Source organism: Fundulus heteroclitus, chromosome 22, assembly GCF_011125445.2.
Source record: "Fundulus heteroclitus isolate FHET01 chromosome 22, MU-UCD_Fhet_4.1, whole genome shotgun sequence".
Lineage (NCBI taxonomy): Eukaryota > Metazoa > Chordata > Actinopteri > Cyprinodontiformes > Fundulidae > Fundulus > Fundulus heteroclitus.
In genome coordinates this window covers 7,384,721-7,408,156 of record NC_046382.1, presented here as the reverse complement: position 1 = coordinate 7,408,156, position 23,436 = coordinate 7,384,721, and the positions used below count along the sequence as shown (strand labels likewise).

The window sequence follows — 23,436 nt, the reverse complement described above, 5'->3', positions numbered from 1 at the left end:
TAGAATAACATCTATTTTTTTGTCCTGTGTTCACATGTTGTATTTGTTTGATGAAAACCCCCTAAAAACATCATAAATGTCTGACTTTCCAGACGAAACTGAACAATGTGATTATGACAAGTTCTGTTTTCCTGAGGAAGATTCATCAGGAGCAGCTCATTAAGACCAAAGACCCTTAAACTCTGCAGAACCTCTGCAAATTATTTCAGATTAACAGATTTTAACGTTTCTGTTTCTGTTCGCCACCCTGTCCTTCATGTCAGGGGGTGAATCGCGCTGTTTGATGAGTCTCCTCTGCATGGTTTAACTTCAGTATATCTTCACTATTAAAATGGACCAGGGTGTGTTTTTCACCGTCTGGCATGACCGTGCACTTCCACCAATTACAGCTTCAATTAAACCGGAGTTTAATCATCAGGAAAAGGGGGAAAGGGAGGGGTCTGGATTGTTAAGGTGGCACCGCGTTGCCCCGGGGTGGCATACAGGACAACTGCTGCTGCAACTAGTGGAGCTGTCTTAAAAAAGCACTTAATCTGAAAAGCTAGACTTTATTACCTACAATTATTCAGAAAAAAAGCGAAATACAAAATAAGTTATTTGGAGAGAGAAAAACGAATCAGTGTATTTTTACACGTCAATGATGTGCATTCATTTGGTATTGCATGACTTCAAAACAAAAATAAAAAGAACGAGTTAAACAAAAACCCATTAAAGTCCATGGTTTAACCTGCTGGTGCAAGTCAGCAATGCAGTTAAAACAATGACGATGACAACGGGAAAAAGTCAGGACAATTTCAAGGACCCCTGACTGAAGGGGGCCCCAAAAATAGAAAATATGTATGAGCTTTTGGGATTATTTAGATTTTTTAGTCATGGGGCCCATTATTCCTGGGTTTTCCTGATTATGCAAATTGTTGTTTTCTGAGATAAGACGACACACTAAAGTCCAGTCTGGGGTTTCCCGGTGGTTTAGTTCTCCTGTGCAAGAGTTGGGTCTCACCAGGACGGGTTACTTCAGCTTCCTGCTGTGGTCTGTAAACCATGCATAGTAAGGCAGGAGTAGAAGATCCTGCAGAACAGGAGAAGCGCTAACAATGATTCCCACCCACTCACGCATGAAGCTGCTGCAGAACTCCTTCAGCGTCAGACTGCTGCATCCTGGGTGCACAAAGAAGCGTCATCACAGATCCTTCCTCCCAGCAGCTGTTAGACTTCATAACCATCACTGCTCCCAGCAAACTCGCTGAGAGTTTACATCCCTGCCGTTGTTGCACAGTTTTTTTTTTTCATTCTTATGGTCTATTTGTGTTTTTCATGCATACATATACATATACAGTTCACTCATCTCTTAAAAATCACTCTCCTGAGTTGGACGATTCTTTAATTTCTCGAGTTTGCTATTTTTAATGACTGCTCCAGATTTTTTCATCAAGTTGTAAACGTATACCTGAACTTCCCCACCGTGGGACTATAAAGGATGATTTCAATTCTATTGTAAAGTGAAAGCTTTTGGATGAAATAATTTATAAACCGTTTTAAAATAAATTAATCTTTTATTGCAGTAGCATGATCGGACATGGAACGTTTTAGAAAGAATCCAGCCTTTCATTTGAGAACATTAATTCCACAGGTAGAAAAACCCCAAGCCAAGGAATGATTGCTTTTAACAAAATCACTGTCGGCACATTTGTCGGTACGTTATTCCTCTGAAGTACAGGTTACCAGAGCATTGTTAGACTTTATTCTTTGGTTTTTGAATTCACAGGTTTCTGGGGACTCGTGACTCTCAGTCGTTGACCTTCGGTTTTCTTGGGGTATAACCTGACATCACAGAGAGGCCAATACTTTGAGCCAAAGGCCAAGAGGCTAGTTTATCTAACAGGATGGTTGGAGAGTCAAAGAAAATCTGCAGACCAAGCCCTTCATGCAAAGTTTACAGTATGGTGGAGGATCTGTGGTGCTGGGGGCCTGTTTATCTACCAGAGGAAGCTTGTTAGAGTGAACAGAACAAAGAACTGTTTAACAAAAACTTTTGCTGTTTCTTGAAAGGACTGCAAAAAAGAGGAGGAGTCCTGATGATTCAGAGAGATAGGTCAAATGTTCCACTCTCTCTCACTGTCTGCTCTAAGCTTGTTAAATGTTACAGTTGAAGACTAAATACATTTTTATCTAAATAATTTGAGAGACGATTACAAAAAATATATTGACAAATAAAATCCACCATAGCAAATCTTCATCTTGACACTGATGGCTGATTGATACCCAAAGAAAGAAAAAACAGTCGCATGTAGAGAAATTGCCAGCGATTAACAGGTGATCTTAACGACACAGGGGCCAATCGGAGGCCTCTGGGGGCCAAAAGGAGGCCTCCGGGGGCCACAGCTGTCAGGAGAACAGGTAGAGGCTGCTACAGATCACCAGTATCGGCTTGTATGAGAGAGCCGACAGAGAGGACAGCAACTCCGTTGGAGCCCTCAGGGTCCTGGTGGCTCAGATACACGCCAAACGTTACCTGCAAATCAAAAAAGAAAAAAACAACAACATATGAAACAATCTTGTCAAGTATTAGGGCTTGTTGGGCTTACGCTAAAAGTAACACGCAGCTTCGAGTAGGGCTGGACGATATAGAAAAAAAGGCATATCGATAAAACAGAAATCAAATTGGATGGATATCGATAAAAACAAAACATATATTTGAAATGCAGCTCTGGACATTTTATACTGTAGCAAACATAAAATTTATTAAAAAAACACTGAATTCAAACTCAACCGTTTAGTTTAAAAAAAAAGAAAAAAAGAACCCTGCTCTCTGAACTCTTTAAATGGGGGCGGAGCTTGGTTCCTGGGTCTGCGTTGTGATTGGTTGGGAGGATGTAATGACCATAGACATGATGTCTATGGTAATATTAACCTACATGGCTAGAATGCAAAAGGAAGAAAAACTGTTATTCTATTGAACTTTTTACTGACCCTTTTCTTCTATCAGCGATATACATCTATAGATCGATAATTATCGTTATTGAATTATCGTCCAGCCCTAACATCGGAGCGGCTCAGCTGAGACGGCTGTGGACGCACCTTCCCCGCGCGGCAGGCCGCCAGGCTCAGGAGCGGCTCCTTGGTTTTGGCTCCGGTGTCCTGGTCTACTCCAATCATCTGGCACCTCCCGCACCGACCTGCGACCTTTGGGGTTTTATCACACAGAGAGCACGTTGACTGCTGGCAGAAGCCGCGCTTTCATCAGGTGTTCTGAGCATTTCGCCGCTTGTCTCAAAAGTGCCCCGCTCACCAAGAAGCGCGCGCTGCCAATAATCAAGTGTGACCAATTATCCTCCTCAAAGGGTTCTGCTCCAGCGATGACTAAATTGGCCCGGAAGCGGCTGATGACGCCCGGCGTGTCGAGGAGCCGCTCGCCCTCACAGCTGTCCTGCCTGAGCATGGGGAGCGCGTGGAAATGACATGTTATTTCCCCCCGCGCCGCATAAAAGGAGCCGCTGTGATGTAAATGCGCGGACGGCAGTGCGTCCCGCAGCAATAAGGGGGGGGGGGGGGGGGGGGGGGGGGGGGGGGCTGTGAATAAACGTCCTGTGTGCGCCAACCTGCTGCTCATTAGGTCCTGAATGAGCTCCACGCTGGCTCGGTTGATCAGGAGAAACTGGGCTTCATTCACCAGGGAGAGGAGCGGGGAGCCGGCAGCTGGAAAAGAAAGGCTTTATGTCAGCCACCCCACAAAAAAAAGATTTGTTTCACTGCAGGGAAAAACATTTACGGCTTCTGCAAAATGCTCCCACAAAATAATAATAAATAAATAAATAAAAAGTCTGAAAAATGAGAGTAGATAAAAAAGGTGATTTTATTACATTTGTCAATACTGATCTAATATTTACTGGAAAAGCACAATGCGATAGGCAGTTATGGCCAGACAGAGCCATCTGTCAGCTGCACTGCTCTGCTGAAGCATTTATGTCCCATGAAGCTTTTCTCAGGTTGTCACGTTACAAACACAAACCTCAAAAAGCACGTTTATATTATCTATGCACTGCAAACATGCTAGAGCATTCCTTCTGCACACTTTTCTCCTGCACTGTTGCGTTCTTATCGCTGCTGCACTTTATATTGTAATGTTATCTTATTCCAATTGCAATCTCATTACATTCTCGTAAGCTGTAGGCAACGAAATTTAGACAATGAGGTTTGTCTAAGTCTGTAGGACCGAACAACACAAAGGTGTGCGTTATTGTGAAGTGGAAGGACAACGCTACATGGATGCATCCCTGATGTAAATCTATAAAGCGTGGAGGGCATTTGTCCTAAATAAAACCAAAGCCAGAGCAACCGGTTGCCTTCAGAAGTCAAATGGTCAATAAACATTATCTATCAGACAGGTAGACGGAGTTATCTAAACTCAGATGTTCTGCGAAGGCCTCAGAGGTTCTTTAAAGAACATCAGGAAGACGGAGGCGTCTGAACCTGGAAAGAATGGACCAACTACCAAGACAGGGAGGTCCACATAAAGATGTGGTTCTCAAGTGTTTTCTGTCGTGACCCCTTATGAAGAAGGAAAAATATCCCCCCACCATCCCAACAAAATGAGTTACTTTTTTTGAACCATTTTCTGTTTTAATGCGTTAACGCTATCGTTCTGAAAATTACCCAGAACCCATTTTAAAATTTAGAACATATGGTCCTATATGGGCTCATTTATAACATATATAACAATGGTTTCTAACAAATACAATGTTTGAACCTTTTTTAACTACATAATGTCAACAACCATATAAATGGCTTTTAGCCCGATTCGTACCTGCAGTCAAGTTTTATCTAGCTATGAACCTCATGTGGCAAAAATAATATCCAGCCATTAATAATAAAGACAAACTGCAGTACCATTAAGTTTTATTCTTTTTTAGGAGTTAATTAATAGCATTCATCATACTACTGACTGCAGGTAATGACCAAACAGCAGGGGGTGCTGCTGTCACATTAAGAATGATTTAAGGCCTGAATCTCAGGACAACAAAGGCCAGGCTGTGGTGCGCCCCCTGACATGCCTTCACGACCCCCTAGGTGGCGCCCCACTATTTGAGAAGCATTGAGCTTACATATGAAGGCAAGGAAGAAGAGCATTAATCAGAGAAGCAGCCAAAAGCCCCATGGTAACTCTGGAGGAGCAGCAAAGAGCCACAGCTCAGGTGGACAGATGTGCTGACAGAGAACTATTTGTTGTGTTATTCAAACATCTGGCAATAAAAAAGTAATCGTTATAAGAATGCTATGCGTTAACTATAAGTTACGTTTTGTAATTTGCCACGAACCATTTAGGAGACACAGCAAACATGTGACACGAGGTGCTTTGGTCAGAAGAAATGCTAAATTATTTGTGTGTAACTCACAGAAAGGTCCAGTCAAAGCCCGGGCTTTAATCCAACAGAGCATCTGTAGGAATATTTATAAAATGTGTGACTATCTCCCTCCAGTCTGACTGAACTTGAGCTATTTTGGCTGAAACTGCAACACAAGGATGGATCTTCACCCGTGCCGTGCTCAGCGCTGGAAGGGTGAGAACAAAAGCTCGATCAGATATAAAATAAAATATAATCATGCATAGTTTTCCCTCCACTCCACCGATTTGGACGGCTTCCTGTTGCTCTGGTAGATCAAATCCAAACAAAATGCATGGAGGTTTGTCACTGCAACATGTGAAAAAGCTCCATAGGTATAAATACTTCTTCAAAGAAAGGGACAGTTTAGCTTCCCAATATGTGTTTGGAATGATTACTTTGGTGGGATAAAGCGCAGAATAACCCCTTTAATGTTGAATATCCTCCTGACTTAACAATCTTTAGCGCTGCAAACATTTGCCTGATCCGGATCTAAACGGGGAGGGTTTGATTCCCCCGGGGAAAGGCTGTCTCATCTTGTGGAAAGTTTCCTGTGGCTCTGCGTTAACGCTGAGAGGATAGCCAAGATGATGCCATCCAGACTGTCTCACGCTGGGCTTGAAGACAGAACACTGAAAGGAAAGCCTGGATTACAAATGACGACAGACACGGGGCCGCACCAGTAATGGAGGATCAGCCAGAATCATGTTTCTGTTGCATTGTGGGGAAATGAAGGGTGGGAGAAATATCAGATTTTTTTTAGCTTAAGCTGAATGCACTAAAAGGTAGATAAAAAATGACTTGCAGCATATGGTCTCTACTTTATAAATGCTGCTAAAGCTCTGGGTCCAAAACTCTCATAATTCTGTTAATTAGTGGCACTCTTCATTACAGGCTCAAATTGAGACAAGGCTGCTTTCACAGGCTAAAAGTGAAAAAGTGAAGCATTAAAAATATTCTTGGCCTGTTTTACAGTTCCACCCACCATCTGCCAAACAAACGCACAAATTAGTTAATTTATTTTTTATAAAAATAAGACCATGATAAATCATTTCTCGTACAGTTAAAAAAAAAATAAATCTGTTTGAGGAAAATATGTTTTCTGTTCATATTTACACCAAAGGAAACATCCAGGCCCGTAAAACCCACAAACATCCCAAAGCTCAAGCGGTTCTGTAGGCAAATTAAACCAGAATGTCCTAAAACCTTGAAGGAAAATGTGTTTTTATCTGATCAAGCCAAACTTCAACCTTTGGACCACGGCTGAGAAAGCAACCCTGACCGAAGCAAGGGAAACATGGCGGTGGCAGCATCATGCTGCGGGCTGTGGGCTTTTTATCAAGGTTATTGATTTAATGGAGGCTAGAGGACCTTAAAGCCTGCAGGTTAACTGTTAAAGCTGGGTTTAATTTTTCAGCACCACAGGGAGTCCACATGTGTCAAAGAAATGGCTTCACCAGAATAAAATAAAAGTCCAGGACCAAACCGGATCTGTTTGGTGGCCTGAGGAGGATCGTGGAGAGGAGATGTTCTTTTTTTTTTTTCTTTTTTTTCCCCTGTTTTTTTCTTTTTTTTTCATATGTTCAACGCATTTTACAGAATGATTTTGAAAAACATCTCCACAATGATGTAATTAGCCATAAGTTTATTTAATTTCTTTCTTTCTTTCTTTCTTTATTTTTTTTTCTCTTTTTTTTGGTTGATGCACTGATAGAAAAAAAAAAAAAGGAGAGGAGATGTTCTGACAAGCTGATAGCTTTGCTCACATTTTGTTCACATTTAGCTCAAATTTTGCAAGGATGGATGTAAAATGTGCAAAACTGAGGGACTCGTACCAAAACAGGTGCTTTAACAAACTGTCGCGCTTTTTTCATTACCCCTCCAACAGATTGGTTTAGTTTTACAGGGTAGATGTTAAATTACAGACTAAAAAATATGCTTGTAAATGTTTTACAGTTCTCTACTTCTTAAATCTTATAAGTCCTGGGCGTTTACAGGAATGTATATATTCTAACGAGCCAGGATGCTGTAATTATTGTTCATTATTTTATCTGTGGAGACAGATAAAAGTATTTCTGTCCATCTGAGTGTGAGCTGGAGGCACATCAGCGTCAGCCACATGTGTTGAAACGGGTTCATGCAGGTCAGGGGCTTTCTGAAGAGCAGGACTGCAGCTTTTAGCATTGATTTTTTTCCCTCCTTTATAACCTTTGAGAGGTTTTACATAAAAAAAGCATTTAATCCATTAAAGCAGGGGTGTCAGACTCGTTTCTGTATGGGGCCACTTTGGCATCAGGATGTCGTTAAAAAGAGGCCGGTTGCTCGTGTTGAAGATGATTTCATAATTTCATTTCAGTTCACATAGAAGTATAAAAAATTTACAGTAACATAAAAGTAGCACTATTAGGCCCAGTTTATACAGTTTATATGCAGAAAAAGTGGATATTGGGGTGAATTACACTTTAAACTCATCATTCTGCATCACTTTATCTCTTTTTTTTGGACATTTCTGGGTTGTTTTAATGTGTTGTTGGTAAACTGGTGGCAGGAAGCTGTTACTACACAGTAAATAAATCAACATTCTCTACAGGAGTCACAGTTTTAGCCACTTTATACAATTTAAAAGGATATATGTCTCTACTTTATGACATGATATGCCTTTTTTTTGGCTCTAGATGGCCGGATAAATTTCTTTGACAGGCCAGATTTGGTCCGCGGGCTTTGAGTTTGACACGTGCATTAAAGGAAAGGTGCTTAGGTAAAAAAGAAAAAGATTCATCTTCACTTCCCAGTTTGGATCCTTTTTCTTGACTAATATTGTAGCGTTATTATCTCTTTATTATTTTTAGACAATTAAGAGAGGTCTGGAAACTTTGGGAACCCATAAAAAAATCTAAATAGTCTGATTAAGTCAGACCTTGACCTTGATGATTGTTTTTTTTTTTTTTGGGGGGGGGGGGGGATTAGCTGAATTCTGGAGGGAAGTTGTGAATTTGCATCTAAACGGATGATAATCAACTGTTAGGGCCTGATTTCTGAGCATTGAAAGAGGAGGAATCAACAAAAGTCTGACCTTCACCACTTTACTGTGGAACAGCAGTGGCTGTGAGTCACAAAGAAACCTAGAATATATTCATTTCTGTTATTGTCATCCAGTCCATTAACACAAAATAGAAAATTACAACAATGGTATCACCGAGGACTAAAGGGGAAAACTACTGGTCTGTACAGAAACAGCAGAAAACTCTGCTGCGTTTCCTCATCAGAGCCTCCCTGTAATGGAAAACACGGAGGTATTGATTTCATCATCTGCGCTTGTTTGAATGCACCTGCAAGAAGCAACTGAGCAATTTATGCCACGAAACCCACAGATATCCCAAGGTTTAAGCTGTTCTTCAAACAGATTAGGCGAAATAACACAAGTTTCAGCAAATATTCACTATGTGAACTCGACAGGACAGAGGAGCTGTTCCTCACAGGCAGAAGATCAGGAGGGGCATTTATTGCACCGTTGACCATCATGAGAAAAATGTCTCATTATAATAAGAAATTTAATTTATTGTTAAAATGCTGAATGCTAATTGATGATGTCTAACACTCCTAAAAATCTATATATATATATTTATCCTCTGCAGATGTCTCCATAAGAGCAGTAATTGTTGTTGAAAATACATTTTAAAACATGATCAAATGATATTACTGTTTACAGTTTAATGATAAAAATCAAACTTCCTGAACAGGTCTGCCTCAAAATAGTTTTTAGAAGCTCTCCTTATTGTCTTCCTCCTAACAGCCACGCACTACTCTGAGGTGGGTTTGGACAGAGAATCTCAACACAGTCTGTGGATTTCGCAGGACAGAATGTGAAACTGGGGCCAGGTAGCAGCATTGCTGCCTTGCAGCGAGGAGGTTCTGGGTTAGAATCCCAGCCTGGGGGCCTTTATTAGGATGGAGTTCTCCCTGTGCATGCATGGGTTCTCTCTGGGTACTCCACACTGCAAAAACGGAGCTAAATGTAAGTAAAATCTTCTTAAACTGAGTGTATTCGTCTTTTATTTGAGCAGGTAAATTATATTATCTGCCAATGGAATGAGTATTTTTACCCCTAAAACTAAATAATTAGATATACTGCACTTGAAACAAGATGATGGAGATGAGTTGTTCCTATTCTAAGTGCAGAAATCTTATTCTACTGTGCTGCTATCTGGCCCCAGTTTTGATAACTCATTTCAGGAAAATTTTATTTATTTTTAGTTCCCTTTTTGCAGTGCAGCTTCTACCCACAGCTTAAAAAACATGACCGCTGGGTTAACTGGTCTCTTTACACTGCAAAAAGGGAACTTAAAGTAAGTACAATTTTCTTGAAATGAGTATATTGTTCCTTTATTTGAACAGCTAAATAAGACCATTTGCCAATGGAATGAGTATTTTTACCCCTAAAAGAAGGTAATTAGATATGCTGCACTTAAAATAAGATGATGGAGATGAATTGTTCTTATTTTAAGTGCAAAAATCTTATTCCATTGGCAAATAGTCTTATTTACCTGCTCAAATCAAGGAAAAATACACAAATTTTAAGAAAATTTTAGTTACTTTGAGTTCCCTTTTTGCAGTGTAAACGTCTCTACTGTGACTGTGTGCAGGGATGGCTGTCTGTGTGTCTCTGTGCTGCCCTGGGAGGGACAGGCGGCCTGTCCTGGGTGCACCCCCCCCCCCCCACTGCATAGAGGCACCAGCCTCCCTGCAGCCCGGCACGGATAAGTGGCTCTGCATAGTTTTGCAAAGGAGCGTGTCTACCTTCAGCCGGCTTCTTCTTCATTTCTCGGGCGTAATCAGGACGTTGTCTTATCAGGCGGCACGGCTGTCCGAGGAAGTCTGAGAGCCACGATGCAGCCTCGTCCCCGCAGTCCGTCGTCTCCACCCTGGGGGACAGAGGAGGATTATTTTCAGCAGGCCCAGGGGGGGATTTCTTCAGCGTCTAATCCAGGAATCCCTGAATAAACAGCTCCTCTCTCTTTCTTTCTTTCTCTTTACGGGGACGTGTCATGTGGGGATATGTCAGAGGAGATTAATATCTCTATCCCATTGTTTGTTTGGCTCTACAACAAGACTTTTTCTAAGAGGCAGAGAGAAGGAGGCCGAGGGAAAACAAGGCAGCGTACAGATCACAGCAGAGGGAGCAAAGCGGCGAGAGAAGAGAGGAACGTCAGAGGCAGGATGCGTTTCCGGCCCCCGCAGCCGTCAGGAGGCTCACCTGTCACCACAGACTTTACTGTGACACACGCCAGAGCCTGCGTGCAGCCCGCCGTCCTCCTCCAGGGGGACCCAAACGGTATCCGTCCCTGCAAGGCAAGCGAGGAGAGAGAGAGGGGGGCTGATTCAGACGTCTGCTCGCTGAGCGTTTGTTCCCGGTGAGACGCGCAGAGACTCTCTGACCCGACGCCCGCAGCAGCAGCCTGTTTGAGGCCAGGTGGACCTGTGGGCGGATGAGGCACAGGCGCGTCTCCCTCTTCTGACTCAGACACACGCCGTTCTGGTTGACCACCATCCAGCCTCTGTCGTACAGTAAGCCCCGCGGTCCCAGCGGCCAGTCCTGCACCTGCATGAAAGAAGGGTCCGATCAGAGCGGGCACGGAAAGGCGCGGAGGAAAAAAACGGCGCCTGGTCCTCCAACCTCGTACGCGCCGCAGGATTTGATGGGGTATATGTAGACGTTGGTCAGAGCGCAGCAGGCCTCCCCGGGGCTTTTCGGCTCTCTGAGTCCGTTCTGGGACGCGTCGGCGGACTTCGTCTCCGCTCCTTTGGGGGTTTCTCGGTCAGGAGGTTCAGGCGAAGGGGCTTCGCTGGATCCCTGTGAGGAGGCCCAGGCTGCTTTCAGGCTCTGCAGCCTCGCTTGGTCTACCGTGACGGGCTTCTCCACGAAGCACTCGGCAACAAACTTCAGGAGCCTCTGACAGTCCTCGAACGTCGACATGTAGCCGAAGGAGACGCGGACAGATCCGGTCGGCTGGCCGTCCACCAAGTCCATGTTGTCCCCGCAGACGTGACCCGCCTGGTGGAGGAAAACGCCCTCTCAGCAAACGTACACGTTTTATCATCAATATACAGAAAGGATTCAGACCCTTCTGACTTATTCACATTTTGTTGCTTCAATGCTATGAACTGGAGTGTGTTTTATTGTGATTTTATGAGAGAAAGCTTCACAAAGTGGCACACAATCAGGAACCTGCAACCCACTATGGCAGGGACCCACAGCTCAGGTGGGATATGAAACAAGTTAACAACAACATCAGCTACCGAACGAACCAGTTCAAGTTCACTTCCCCAAACTGGGAAGTGAAGATGAATCTTTTTCTTTTACGTCAGCACCTTTCCTTTAATGCACGTGTCAAACTCAAGGCCTGCGGGCCAAATCCGGCCCTCTAGAGCCAAAAAAAGGCATATCATGTCATAAAGTAGAGGCATATATCCTATTAAATTCTATAACGTGGCTCAAACTGTGCCTCCTGTAGAGAATGTTTATTTTTTTAACAGTGTAGTAACAGCATTCTGCCACTAGTTTTCCCAAAACACATTAAAACAATTCAGAAATGTCCAAAAAGAAAAAAGCTGATGCAGAATGATGAGTTTAAAGTGTAACTCACCCCACTATCAACTTTTTTTTGCATATAAACTGTATAAACTGGGCCTAATGGTGCTACTTTTATGTTACTGTCGATTTTTTGTACTTCTATGTGAATCGAGTAAATGATTGGAAGAAGTCAATGCATGGATGTGCTAAAATGTTCTTCAATTATATAAAAACAAAACTGAAGTAATAATATTTGGACCAATAGAGGAGAGATCAAAAGTTAGCACACAGCTTCAGCTGCTTCAGCTAGGAACCACTGATCAGGCCCGAAACCTGGATGTAGTGATGGACTCAGACCTGAACCTTCAAAAGCATCTAAAGACAGTTACAAGGTCGGCTTTCTATCACCTGAAGAACATTTCCAGGATTAAAGGACTGATGTCTCAGCAGGATCTGGAAAAACTAATCCATGTGTTTATTTTTAGTAGAATTGATTACTGCAACGGTGTTTTCACTGGTCTGCCTAAAAAGTGGATCAGACAGCTGCAGCTGATCCAGAACGCTGCTGCCCGCGTCCTCCCCAAGACTAAGAAAGTAGAGAACATCACCCCAGTTCTAAAGTCCTTACACTGGCTCCCTGTATCTCAGAGAATAGACTTTAAAATTCTTCTGTTAGTCTATAAATCCCTGAATTAGCACCTAAATACATCACAGACTTGTTATCAGTGTATCAACCCTCCAGACCACTAAGGTCTTCTGGCTCCAGCCTACTCTGCAGAACCAGAACCAGAACCAGACATGGAGAAGTAGCATTTAGTTCCTATGCTCCACTTATCTGGAACAAACTTCCTTCGACTGTTGTAGTTAAACTGTTTTAATAAATAAAAGCCTATAGAAATAATGAATTATTTTCAATCCTTAAAGCAAACAAAACAGGATGCACAAATAGTGACTGAAGTTTTAAGTTGAAATGACTGAAACATCATTAGTTCAACGTTGTAGTCCGACTGTTTTAACTATTTGCTTTAAGTTTCTATTTTCCCATGTTTAATTTTGTTTCTACATTTTATTCCAACTTGCTTTTATTCTGTTTTATTTTCCTATATTTTATTAATTTAAAGCACTTTGCACTGTCTTTGTACTGAAATGTGCTATATAAATACATTTGTCTTTGCCTTAAAAACATATAACCGGGATAGAACGTCATTCCAGAAGAAGACGCCAGCTTGGAGGTAGTCGTGTATCTCTTTTCAGGAACTACCGGACGCAGTGTTGTTGAGAGAGAGAGAGAGCTGAACATTTTAAATTGGTTACATTTATCACCTTAATACTTCATTATGTTAAAACAGTTTCCAGCCCTGTTCTGTCTTTTTGTTCAAAAGTATTCATGTAGGAATAGGAGCACAAAACAACAGATTTTAGGTTGAGAAACGAGACTCTGCTGCTGCTGCTGAGTCTACTTTCTGTTTCTTTGGGACACGTTTCTCAGGCTTTAATATTAAACATCTTTAAATGCTACAAACTGCATCTGACACTGAAATTCGTTTTGTCTCACAGAGTTAATGCCTGTGAAATGATCAACACTGGTTTTATAATGCCAGCCAGGATCCTCCTCCTCCTTCACTCCAAAAGAGAAAACCAAAACAAAACATGACATCGGTGGTGTTGTTTTTACACCTTTTCATAGACCGTCTGGTGGCTTTAGACGAGGTAAAAAAAAGTGGTCTCTGCCCCTCGTATTGCTGAAAATCACAGCTCCTTACTGCTGCGACAGGAACACTCTGTGTCTAAAGCAGATGCAGCGCAGCGGCTCAGCGTCTGCGGCTGTTCTGGACATGAACCGGCACCGTTTGGGACCCCCGCAGTGGAGGCACACACAAAAGAATAGCCTGGGTGAATTAGAAGCTCCTGGCAAATCAAGTTCAAGGGGAAAACATTGTGGCTGTTCCTTAAAGTGGACATATCGTGCCTCTCAGTTCTTCCTTTCCACACTGAAATCAATCAGCCGTGGTCTATATGAAGTGGAAATGCAACGCCTTGGTCTGAACTCCTCGTTAATTTACTCCCACATTCCCCCTTTTTACACCTGTTCTGAGGTTTGTCTGAGAGCAACTCGTTTTGGTGCCGTCCCTTTAAATCTGAAGTAAGCACAAAGTAAGTCCACTCCACCACTGAACAACTGAACGTTTTCACTTATCCTCATGTAGCTTCAGCAACCTTCAGCTCTGACTACAAATTGTGGCGAGAAATAAAAATGGCGGATTCGTGAAAATGGTAAGCCAGAAGTCCATAACCTTGTATAGAGAGAAAACTGAATGGTTTGAAAAATATGACCCAAAACATTATAAAGATATCTACGGAGCACCTGGAGAGACTACGTTCAACTTTTCTGCACTCCTACAGACTCCAGGTACACAACAAAGTGCATTTAAGGGCTATAATTTATAGCCCTTTCTGTATGAACATAATTTCTGGAAATAAAGAAAAACTTTGTTTGATTATTTGTTGATAAGGATCATTTTTTATTCAAACTACTTTTTAACCTTGTGCATGCTGTGAAAACCAAGAGATTTTGGCTCAAAAATCCTTTTTCAATTACAATAATGCAATCATGCTAATTCCACTTATGTTCATCCATTAAAATGATTATCAATTAAAAACCCTTAGATGAATAATTAGGGTAGTGTGAAAGAGTAAAAATGGCATTCTATGGTCATTTAGCCTCACGTTGTCTTGACATGACCCTAAGGTGAGCACCCCCCTTTGAAAAATCCTGGATCCGCCCCTGACAAAAGTGGATGTTGCACAATATGTCCCCTTAAAAACAAGCCTATACTGATGGTCTAGTCAAAGTCTAGACCTAAATCTAGTTGAGAATCTGAGGTACGACTTAAATTATTTGATTCAACGTAAAAGAACACTGAAGGCCAACTATACTGTTCCTTCTACGTCACAATTTCCTGCTGCTATGTGTTGTTTCGTCACATAAAATCCCAATAAAGCGATAAAACATGAAACGGCTGAAGGAAAATGAGAACTGTGAGTCTGTCACCTGCAGGTTTCGCTTCATCTGCTGGCTGCTGATCCCCAGGAAGTCCTGACAGGCGCCGGTGTTGCAGAAGCAACCGGTTCTCACGTGAATGTCGTACAGACTGGCCAGGCGGTCCACCTGAGGGCAGCAGACAGGAGGGACGGGCTGTAGCGTTTTCCCAGAACCTCCCCACGCATACACGCGGATTGATTAAGCAATTAAAAGCTGAAATGAAGCCGTTCAATCACGTGTACCTGCGAGTACCCAATTATCTGCCCACTGGAATCCAGGAGGTTGAAGTTCAGGATGGCTCCCTGAGTGCTTGGACTCTCAAACCGGCCCTCGGCGTAAATCTGCGCCGCCGGTCGACCGTTGCCATGGCAAAGACTTGAGAGCAGCATGTAAGTGTAGCGCGCCAAGCCGAAGGTGTGCTGCTGGATGTGGAGCATGCTGCCTGCAGGCCGAACCACAGAAAGACCATAATAGTCTTAGTATATATAAACCTATCTCTATCATCCATCTATCTATCTATCTATCTATCTAATCACGAAGTCAGCTAGCTAGCTAGCTACTATCTATCTAGCGAGCGATCGAGCTACTAGCTATCATCTACTATCGATCAGGAGCATCTAGCGATCTATCTATCTATCTAGCATCATCTAGCTACTATCTATCATCTATCACTATCACGATCTAATCTATTTATAGATGATAAATCAATCTATGTATATAATCAATCTATATATATAATCTATCTATATATATATAATCTATCTATATATATATATATATATATATATACATATATATATATATAAATATATATAATCTATCTATCTTTATATATAATCTACTGTATCTATCTATATATATATAATCTATATATATATATATATATATATATATATATATATCTATATATATTTATATATATATATATATATATATATATATATATAGACAGATTATATATATATATATAGATAGATTATATATATAGATTGATTATATACATAGATTGATTATATATATAAAATAGATTAGATATATATTAGATAGATAGATAGATAGATAGATAGATAGATAGATAGATAGATAGATAGATAGATAGATAGATAGATAGATAGATAGATAGATAGATATCTATCGTAATACATTTTCCCAAAAAAGTACATTTTCCTCATGTAGACTGTATTTTTATATAGGGTGTGTAAAATATATTCAAATTGTCAATTTTATGTCCAGAAAAATGCTGACTTTGTGTAAGAGGTGGATGTCTGAGAACTGTTTGTATCAAAAATGCGACATTTTGGACTTAAACATGAATCTTACCTGTGATCCTGTAAAGAGAGTCAAACGCATGGTTTAAAGCTATGATGTCCAGGAAGGAGACGGTGCCATCTTCAAATCTGTAGCACAGAGAGAAAAAAGCACTTTGCAGTTCAGAATAAAAATGCAGAGGATTTCTTTTTTTCTTTTTTTTTGGCTGTTACAAGACTTTACCTGTCAGAGACGTTTCCCGCCTGCACATAATAATCCTCCCCAGAAAGGTAAGCTGCTGCGGTGCCTCCTCCGAAATAAGACTTTCTCAGTATGCCTGCTGAGTCGTTGCGGACGAGCAGCGCCCCCAGACCTGTTGGGAAGCCAAAAATCTTGTAGAAGGAGATGGGAACGAAATCAGCGGGGCAGTCGTGTAGGTTGAGAGGGGAGCAGCTGACGAGCGAGGCCGCGTCCAGCAGCACGAACCAGCGGCCTCGGAGGTCGCACGCCGGGTACAGGCGTCTCGCCTGGATGCCCCTCACATAGCTAAGAGGATACTTCCTCCCTGAGAAGTTGCTCTGCGCCGGGTAGCAGAAAAGGTGCGGCGTTTGGCAGGAAACATCTTGTGTCGGCGCCCCGTCCTCCGGCCCGGCTGTCAGCTCCTGCGGGGAGACGGGGAGGGCGGCGACCCCCAGGGCCGAAGTCAGGCCTCGGATGCCGACGGCGGACGTGTGGCTGTCAGTGAGGTAGCAGAAGAGGCTCCCCGCTCCGCGCTCTGAGCTCCAAGGGAAGCTCTCAGCCACTAGCTTCAGAGCGGCGGTACAACCGGACGTGAAGATCACCGAGTGTTCTTTGGAGGTGGTGCCGAAGTGCTGCAGGACTCTGCAAGGAAACGGCCGGCTTTTAGTCCCTCACGTCACAACGCCGCGGCCCTCCTGAGGTGCCCGGCGAGGCGCTACCTGTCTCTGACCCGCTCCACCGTGTCGTGAGTCAAGCTGCTGCTGGGATTGTGGCTGTGGGGGTTTCCTGAAAGGAAGAAAAAAAAGAGTTAAATTGAGGAGTGGCTCCCAAAAAAAAAACACTTTTCAAAGTAACTCAAACAATATATCCTGTTAGGAAATAAACAACTATTGAACTGTGATAGGGAAGGAAAGTTATGGCTTTCAATTTTCAGCCCCTTCACTTTGATACTACTCAATAAACATAAATAGTAAATACAGTATAGGTTGTTTTTGGTTTACATAACTTTATTAAAATCACAATGGAGAAATTCACTTCTGCATCTTAACCCATCACCCTTGGGGAGCAGTGGGCTGCCCTGTGCGGCGCCTGGGGACCAATCAGGGGTTAAGGGTCTTGCTCAGGGACCCAGAGTGCAGGCACTGGGGATTGAACCGGATACTCACATCCTTCTCAGAGTGCAAGCGCACTCCTCTAACCACTAGGCCAACACTCCCCTTAGTTCTGGAGGAGAACCTCTTAGAAGGCTGGAGAAGACTTGGAACTGCTGCAGAACCTTGCAGCAGAACAACGACCCGAAACATACAGCGAGAGCTGCCGCAGTGTAATGGTTTTAATTTAAAGCTCATTCATGTGTCAGAATGGCCTAGTCAAAGTCTAGACTTAAGTCTAATCGAGAATGCGTGGAAACTTTTGTTCTTTCCCCTTCTGGCCAGTGTAAATAGTAGCATCAGTTTAGCATTTCATCCAATCATGCACAGCCAGCAAGGCAGACGCTCTTCTTGACCTTATATCAGGCTTTTACCTGCCAGTATCTACTTTCCCCTATTAATTGTTTTGTTTTTCAATAAATGGATAAATGTACACTTTGTTCCTAATATAATTTTACAATAAAAACGAATTGTTGTTCAACTCAGAATGTTAACTGTTAACTTTAATTGGTCTATGCACATTAAATCATTAGTAACATTAATCAAACAATTAACAGTTTTCATACACGCAGTTTAATTACAACAGTAGAATGAAATCCTGAAATCATGGCTTTTAGTCTCAGTGTGCCACCCATCTGCCCCCCCCCCCCCCCCCCCCCAATGAAACATTTCTGGAGGCGCCACTGTTTTCCCCCACTGTCAGATGTCCTCAGGGAGGGGTGCGCCACACTTTTCAGATTTTTGTGAAAACCATATAATGTTCCTTTCACCTCACAATTCTGCAGCACATTTAAATTCATTTAAAACGTGTGACTTTTATGTGAGAAAACGTAAATAAATAAATAAAGAGGGTGTGAATACTTTTGCAATGGGCTAAAACAGTTCGGGTGACCAGCCACCAGTCATCAGCTCAGACCAGTTAAAAATAAATAAATAAATAAATAAATAAATAAATAAATAAATAGATAAAGAGGTGTGAATACTTTTGCAGTTGGGATCAGGCTCTGGGCTCGGTGCGGATCTGGAGAGTGGTAGCCTGTACCTTTAAGAGACCTCCGGCACAGTCGGTCCGGTTCGGACCCAGAACTGTGACGTCACCGAGTGGCTGTAAACCCAACTTTACGCTTTCTGGCTTCTCTCACCGTACAGGTTGGTGGAAATGTCCCGGAAATAGTTCCTGAGCAGAGACTCCGGGTACTGGGTGGCCGCGGCGTGGTCCAGGTACGTCGCCCCTGTTGCGCAGAGAAACACAGGCCCGTTATGGTCGGAACCGGCGGGCCTGAGCCGCGCTGCGCGCCCCCCTCTCTACCTTTGGACCTGCGGAACTCCTGGTCCAGCAGGTCGCGGAGGTCCTGCCCGTAGCCGTATTGACCGCAGCATTGCTGGAAAGCCTCAAAGGAGCAGAGGTGGCTGAAATCCATCGGAGCTTCAACGCGTCCCGCTGGCTCCACCGGGACCCGGATCCAAAGTCCAGAGGTCCTGCGTCCGGAACCAAAGCCTGCGCCGCGGGCTGGTGGGACGGTCACATGCAGACATGTGAGGAGTCCCAGTCAAAGCAGCCACTTTCCTCTGGTTCTGCTTTAATTCAGTCCAAAGGGGGGGGAAAATCCAGTTAGAATCGGAACCAGATGCTCCAGTTTAATCTAAACCACAGCTTTGCATTAAGAGTCAGGGGCGGTTCTGGTAGAAGTGAGGCCCACCCGCGGAGGTGGGCCTACTGCTGGAATAAACTGTAACAAGTCAGATAATAACAGCTGATTCAGTTTATTTATAGGCAAGTTAGAGGTAGTGACTAAAACAAGAGCAACTGGTATAAACTGTAACAAGTGAGATAACAGAATAGAATAGAATAGAATAGAATTCAACTTTATTGTCATTGCACTGTCACAAGTACAAAGCAACAAAATGTGGTTTGCATCTATCCAGAAGTGCTATACAGGATATAAATATTATTAAGTGTATGTATAAGTAAAAAGTAATAGTAGGGGACTATAAAATGTTGTGTATAAATATAAATATGGGAGCTATATGCACAGATTATACAGAATATACAGGAATGTTAGGAAAAGGATTATATATGTATTAGCGGGTTTAAAATACAAGATAAATAATGGCAGATAAGATTTACAGAATCTATACAGATTGTATACAAATTGTGTATGTGTGTAAGGGGAACAGTCCATAATAACAGTTAATTCAGTTTATTTAAGTTAGAAGTAGTGATCAGAACCAGAGCAGCTGGTATAAAACGCTGCTCTGGTTCTGATCTTTAACATCTGATTCAATTTGTGAAAATTATTACGTCTGAAATAAATACATAGATAAAAAAGTATGTGAAAAGAATTGCTAATTTCAATAATACTTTTAATCAGTAAAAATTGTGTTATGTATTCATGCAGAAAATAAATGCATTCCCAAACTTTTTAGTTAGCTTCTGAAACCATTAACTGTTAGAGGAAAATCCTGATAATTGACAGAAATAAAGGCTTGAAAACACCAGTCAGTGTGTAATTATCTATATAATGTGTTATATCTGTGTTATACTACGTAGTCTCTGGCCAGGAGGGACAGCTTCCATCATCAGGCTGTCCTAAAGGAAAACACTTTGCACTTTTTTGACACATTTTAAATCTAGCTATGAAGTTTCAATTCCAAATATGTCTAAGTGTGTTTTGCAGAACTGACAATAAAGCTGACTTTGACTGACTTTTTTATTTAACCTTTATTTTACCAGGAAGTCCCTTGAGATAAAATCTCTTCTTCGAGGGAGACCCAGCCAAGAGGCAGCAGAAACATTTCATATAAAAAACACATCTAGACACAGATTAAACAATTTGCAGTTCAACAGCAGACACACACACACACACACACACACACATTTATATACATATATACATATATATATATATATATATATATATATATTTCTAGAATAATATATGGGGGTACAGTAAGCAAATAAGCCACAAAGCAGTATATATCATCAGTAACATTTAGATAAAATATTTCAGGTATTAATTTTGGAGAAAAACAGTTTTGATTTGGAAATGCAGGTTTCCTTTCCCCAAACGGTTATTTTGTAATTATGCTATTTATGTTTTGCTAATTTTTCATCATATTCTTTAAAATACTAACTTACTTTATATTTTACACACTCTAATTACATAATTTTAAGAAATTAAATAATATATTATGGTCACAGTCCTCAAGTTCTTCATTAACCTTTTTCTCAATAACTTTCTTACTTTTGCTTGAGTAATTGTTGATGTAAGAAAGCTACTTCTTTCCTCTACTTAGGGAGAGGTATGTCAAAGTAATGATATATATATATATATATATATATATATATATATATATATATATATATATATATATATATATATATATATATATAGTATTTTTCCCTAGTGTAAATCAGCATTTAAAGCTGTTTCTTCTGATTCATGGAGGACGATGTCGTGGCTCATCGTTGTCAGAGTTTGTTTCTGTGTCTGTATCCGTCTGCTCCTCTCTGCCCCCTGCATCTCTTTCCTCCTCCTCCTCCTCACATCATCTTGTAATGCATACACAAGGATCACAAAGATGACTCATCTCCATCTCTCTCATCATCTGACAGGTCCAAGTATGAATCTCCCCCGGCTGTCTGCCAAACAACCCTTTCTGTTTCCGTTCCATCTCCCTCAACAGCGTAGCGCCGCAGACTACAATGAGACCGTCTCAGGTTTTACCGTGGCTGACACACAAAGGCTTCGTGTTCCCAAAATCCAAATTGTTTGTCCGTATGTTCCTTATTTCTACTTCTCCACGCCCAGCATTTGACTTACCTCTCCTGTTTCCTCCAATATGCTGTCTAATATGCTTTCTTGGAAAAAGAAACTTTCTCTTCCATTGGTTATATTTGCAGAAATGTCCTCTGTCTCCTTTGCAATGCTTTGCCTGAGGTCTGGCAGCTGGAATATGAATATATATCCAATGTTAATTTATATATCATGGTAAAATGAAAGTACACCCAGTTTAATTTCTATAATTTTACACAGCACAGTTCATATCATCCTGTCTTTGCCAGCTTTTAAAACAGTTTAAATGTAAGTGTACAAAAACACACAACAGATCAATTACTGCCTTTATCTATTAAACTGTGATGACGCTAAAGTACAGTAGCCAGGTGGGAAAAACTAAGCATCTCTTTAATGTTTACATTGGATTCAAGAGGGAAAGTAACCAATAATCAGCATGTGTGACTTCTTTAAAATCAGGAGTTGGAGACTTAGAGACACAATAGTTTTCATACAGGCAGTCTGTTAAGGGTTAGGTTCTCTCTGTGATCTACTGTGCTTGTGCACTCGCTGTTCAGTGTGCTGATCAGTGTGCGATTGCTCATGTCTGTGTTGAGCTGACCATGAAGTAAAGTCACAGTTAAAGAAGTGTTTGCTCCAAAACCACCTTCCAGAGTCAGACAAAGAAATCAAGGCTAAAACCCACCGGGTCCAATTTTGGCATCCTGTCCGACAGAACACCGGGTCGTGTGATGTCTGTAGCAATTAGAAGATGTTGAGGTGAATGCGGACCACTTCTCTGCAACCGAGTGTCTAACCAAGACAGACCCCAGGTCTATTTTTGTCAGCTCTACACATCAATTTGACGGGAAGGTCATGGGTCAGACAGGAAGTGAGACACGATGGCGAAGTCAATAACCTCTATGGGTAGAAATGTCTTCTACTCGTAATGGGAACAATATGCAACGTCCTCTGAGGTCGGTCTACAAATGGTTTTGCCAAGTAAGAAGTGAAACGTCAGTCTTCTGCTGTTTTGTGATCACAGCCACATTGTTCCTGCTCTCGGAATTAGAATATACTCTTGCATGAATACTCAATATCGCGAGTCCGGTGGTGTGTAGAGGTAATTGTAGTCGGAGCCTGTGTGTTTTGGAAGAAATTGGATCGGAGCGTGAAAAGCCGGATGTATTCAGAGTGTTTTGGCCTTAATGGCGTCCAAAGTTTCTTTAGCGAGTCCTCAACAGAGTGGCAGAAGTGGGATGAAGAGTTACACCAATCATTTCCAGACAATCTGAATACTAACATAAAGCAGAGGCAAAGACAATTTACAATTTGAAAGTTTTTAGTACAGCTGGAAAGAATTGGAGGTCCCAGAAAAAAATCATACTCTGCTCTTTTAACGCAATCTTCTAGGAAATTACCAAAAACCCTAAGAGCTCTAACACAGACTCTACAGGCCCAGTTATCATCTTAAATTTCTTTGAAACGACGATCAGAACGAGGCTGATCAGTTACGGCTTTCCTGGAAGGTTATCAAAGACCTTGTCTCTCCTGGAACAAAGTCTTGTGGACGGTTGAAACTAAAGAAAATATGTTTGGCAACAAATCACAGCCTATGAACACAAACACCTCATAGCAAATGTCCCAGTGGCAGAGAGGGGATGAAACGTCCAGGAACTCTTTGGTACACCAAAGTATTCTGGAGTCACATGTGTCCAAGCTGGGCTGAAGTTGGATCATATGACTAATTAAGCAATGCTGATGAGACAACAACCAAGGAAGGAAAACAGCCATTGAGGGTTATTGCTGTGAGAGATGATGTGAAGATGGATGGAGCTAAATAGTGAAATCCTGGAGGAAAACCTGTTAGAGGCTGCAGGAGACTTGTGACTGGGGTGGTTGTTCACCTTCCAGCTGAACAACGACTCTAAACATCTAGCCAGAGATATGATGGAGTGCTTTAGATCATAGTATACTGATTCCTAAGAATGGCCTAGTCAAAGTCCAGAACTAAATCCAACTTTGA

General features: G+C 41.9%; 1 protein-coding gene across 1 annotated transcript; it reads right to left on the bottom strand.

The window, feature by feature from the left end:
• Positions 1–693: 693 nt before the first annotated feature.
• mocos (molybdenum cofactor sulfurase) lies at positions 694–19,451 on the bottom strand. The gene is made up of 15 exons (XM_012853038.3): positions 18,944–19,451; positions 18,777–18,866; positions 17,203–17,269; positions 16,487–17,125; positions 16,316–16,392; positions 15,238–15,437; positions 15,005–15,121; positions 11,056–11,433; positions 10,818–10,980; positions 10,636–10,723; positions 10,179–10,303; positions 3,600–3,696; positions 3,290–3,431; positions 3,079–3,183; positions 694–2,512 (listed from the first exon to the last, which is right to left on the bottom strand). The coding sequence occupies exons 1-15, from the start codon at positions 19,053–19,055 to the stop codon at positions 2,408–2,410; spliced, it is 2,505 nt and encodes an 834-aa protein (XP_012708492.2). The 5' UTR covers positions 19,056–19,451; the 3' UTR covers positions 694–2,407.
• Between the last annotated feature and the right edge of the window lie 3,985 nt (positions 19,452–23,436).

Bases quoted from the DNA above. Each gene is read 5' to 3' on its own strand.
- mocos (XM_012853038.3), bottom strand. From the start codon at position 19,055: ATGGATTTCAGCCACCTCTGCTCCTTTGAGGCTTTCCAGCAATGCTGC. The intron at 15,122-15,237 runs GTACACGTGATT...TGCTGCCCTCAG, and splicing joins AGATAATTGGGTACTCGCAG to GTGGACCGCCTGGCCAGTCT. The intron at 10,304-10,635 runs GTGAGCCTCCTG...TCTGTCCCCCAG, and splicing joins AGTAAAGTCTGTGGTGACAG to GGTGGAGACGACGGACTGCG.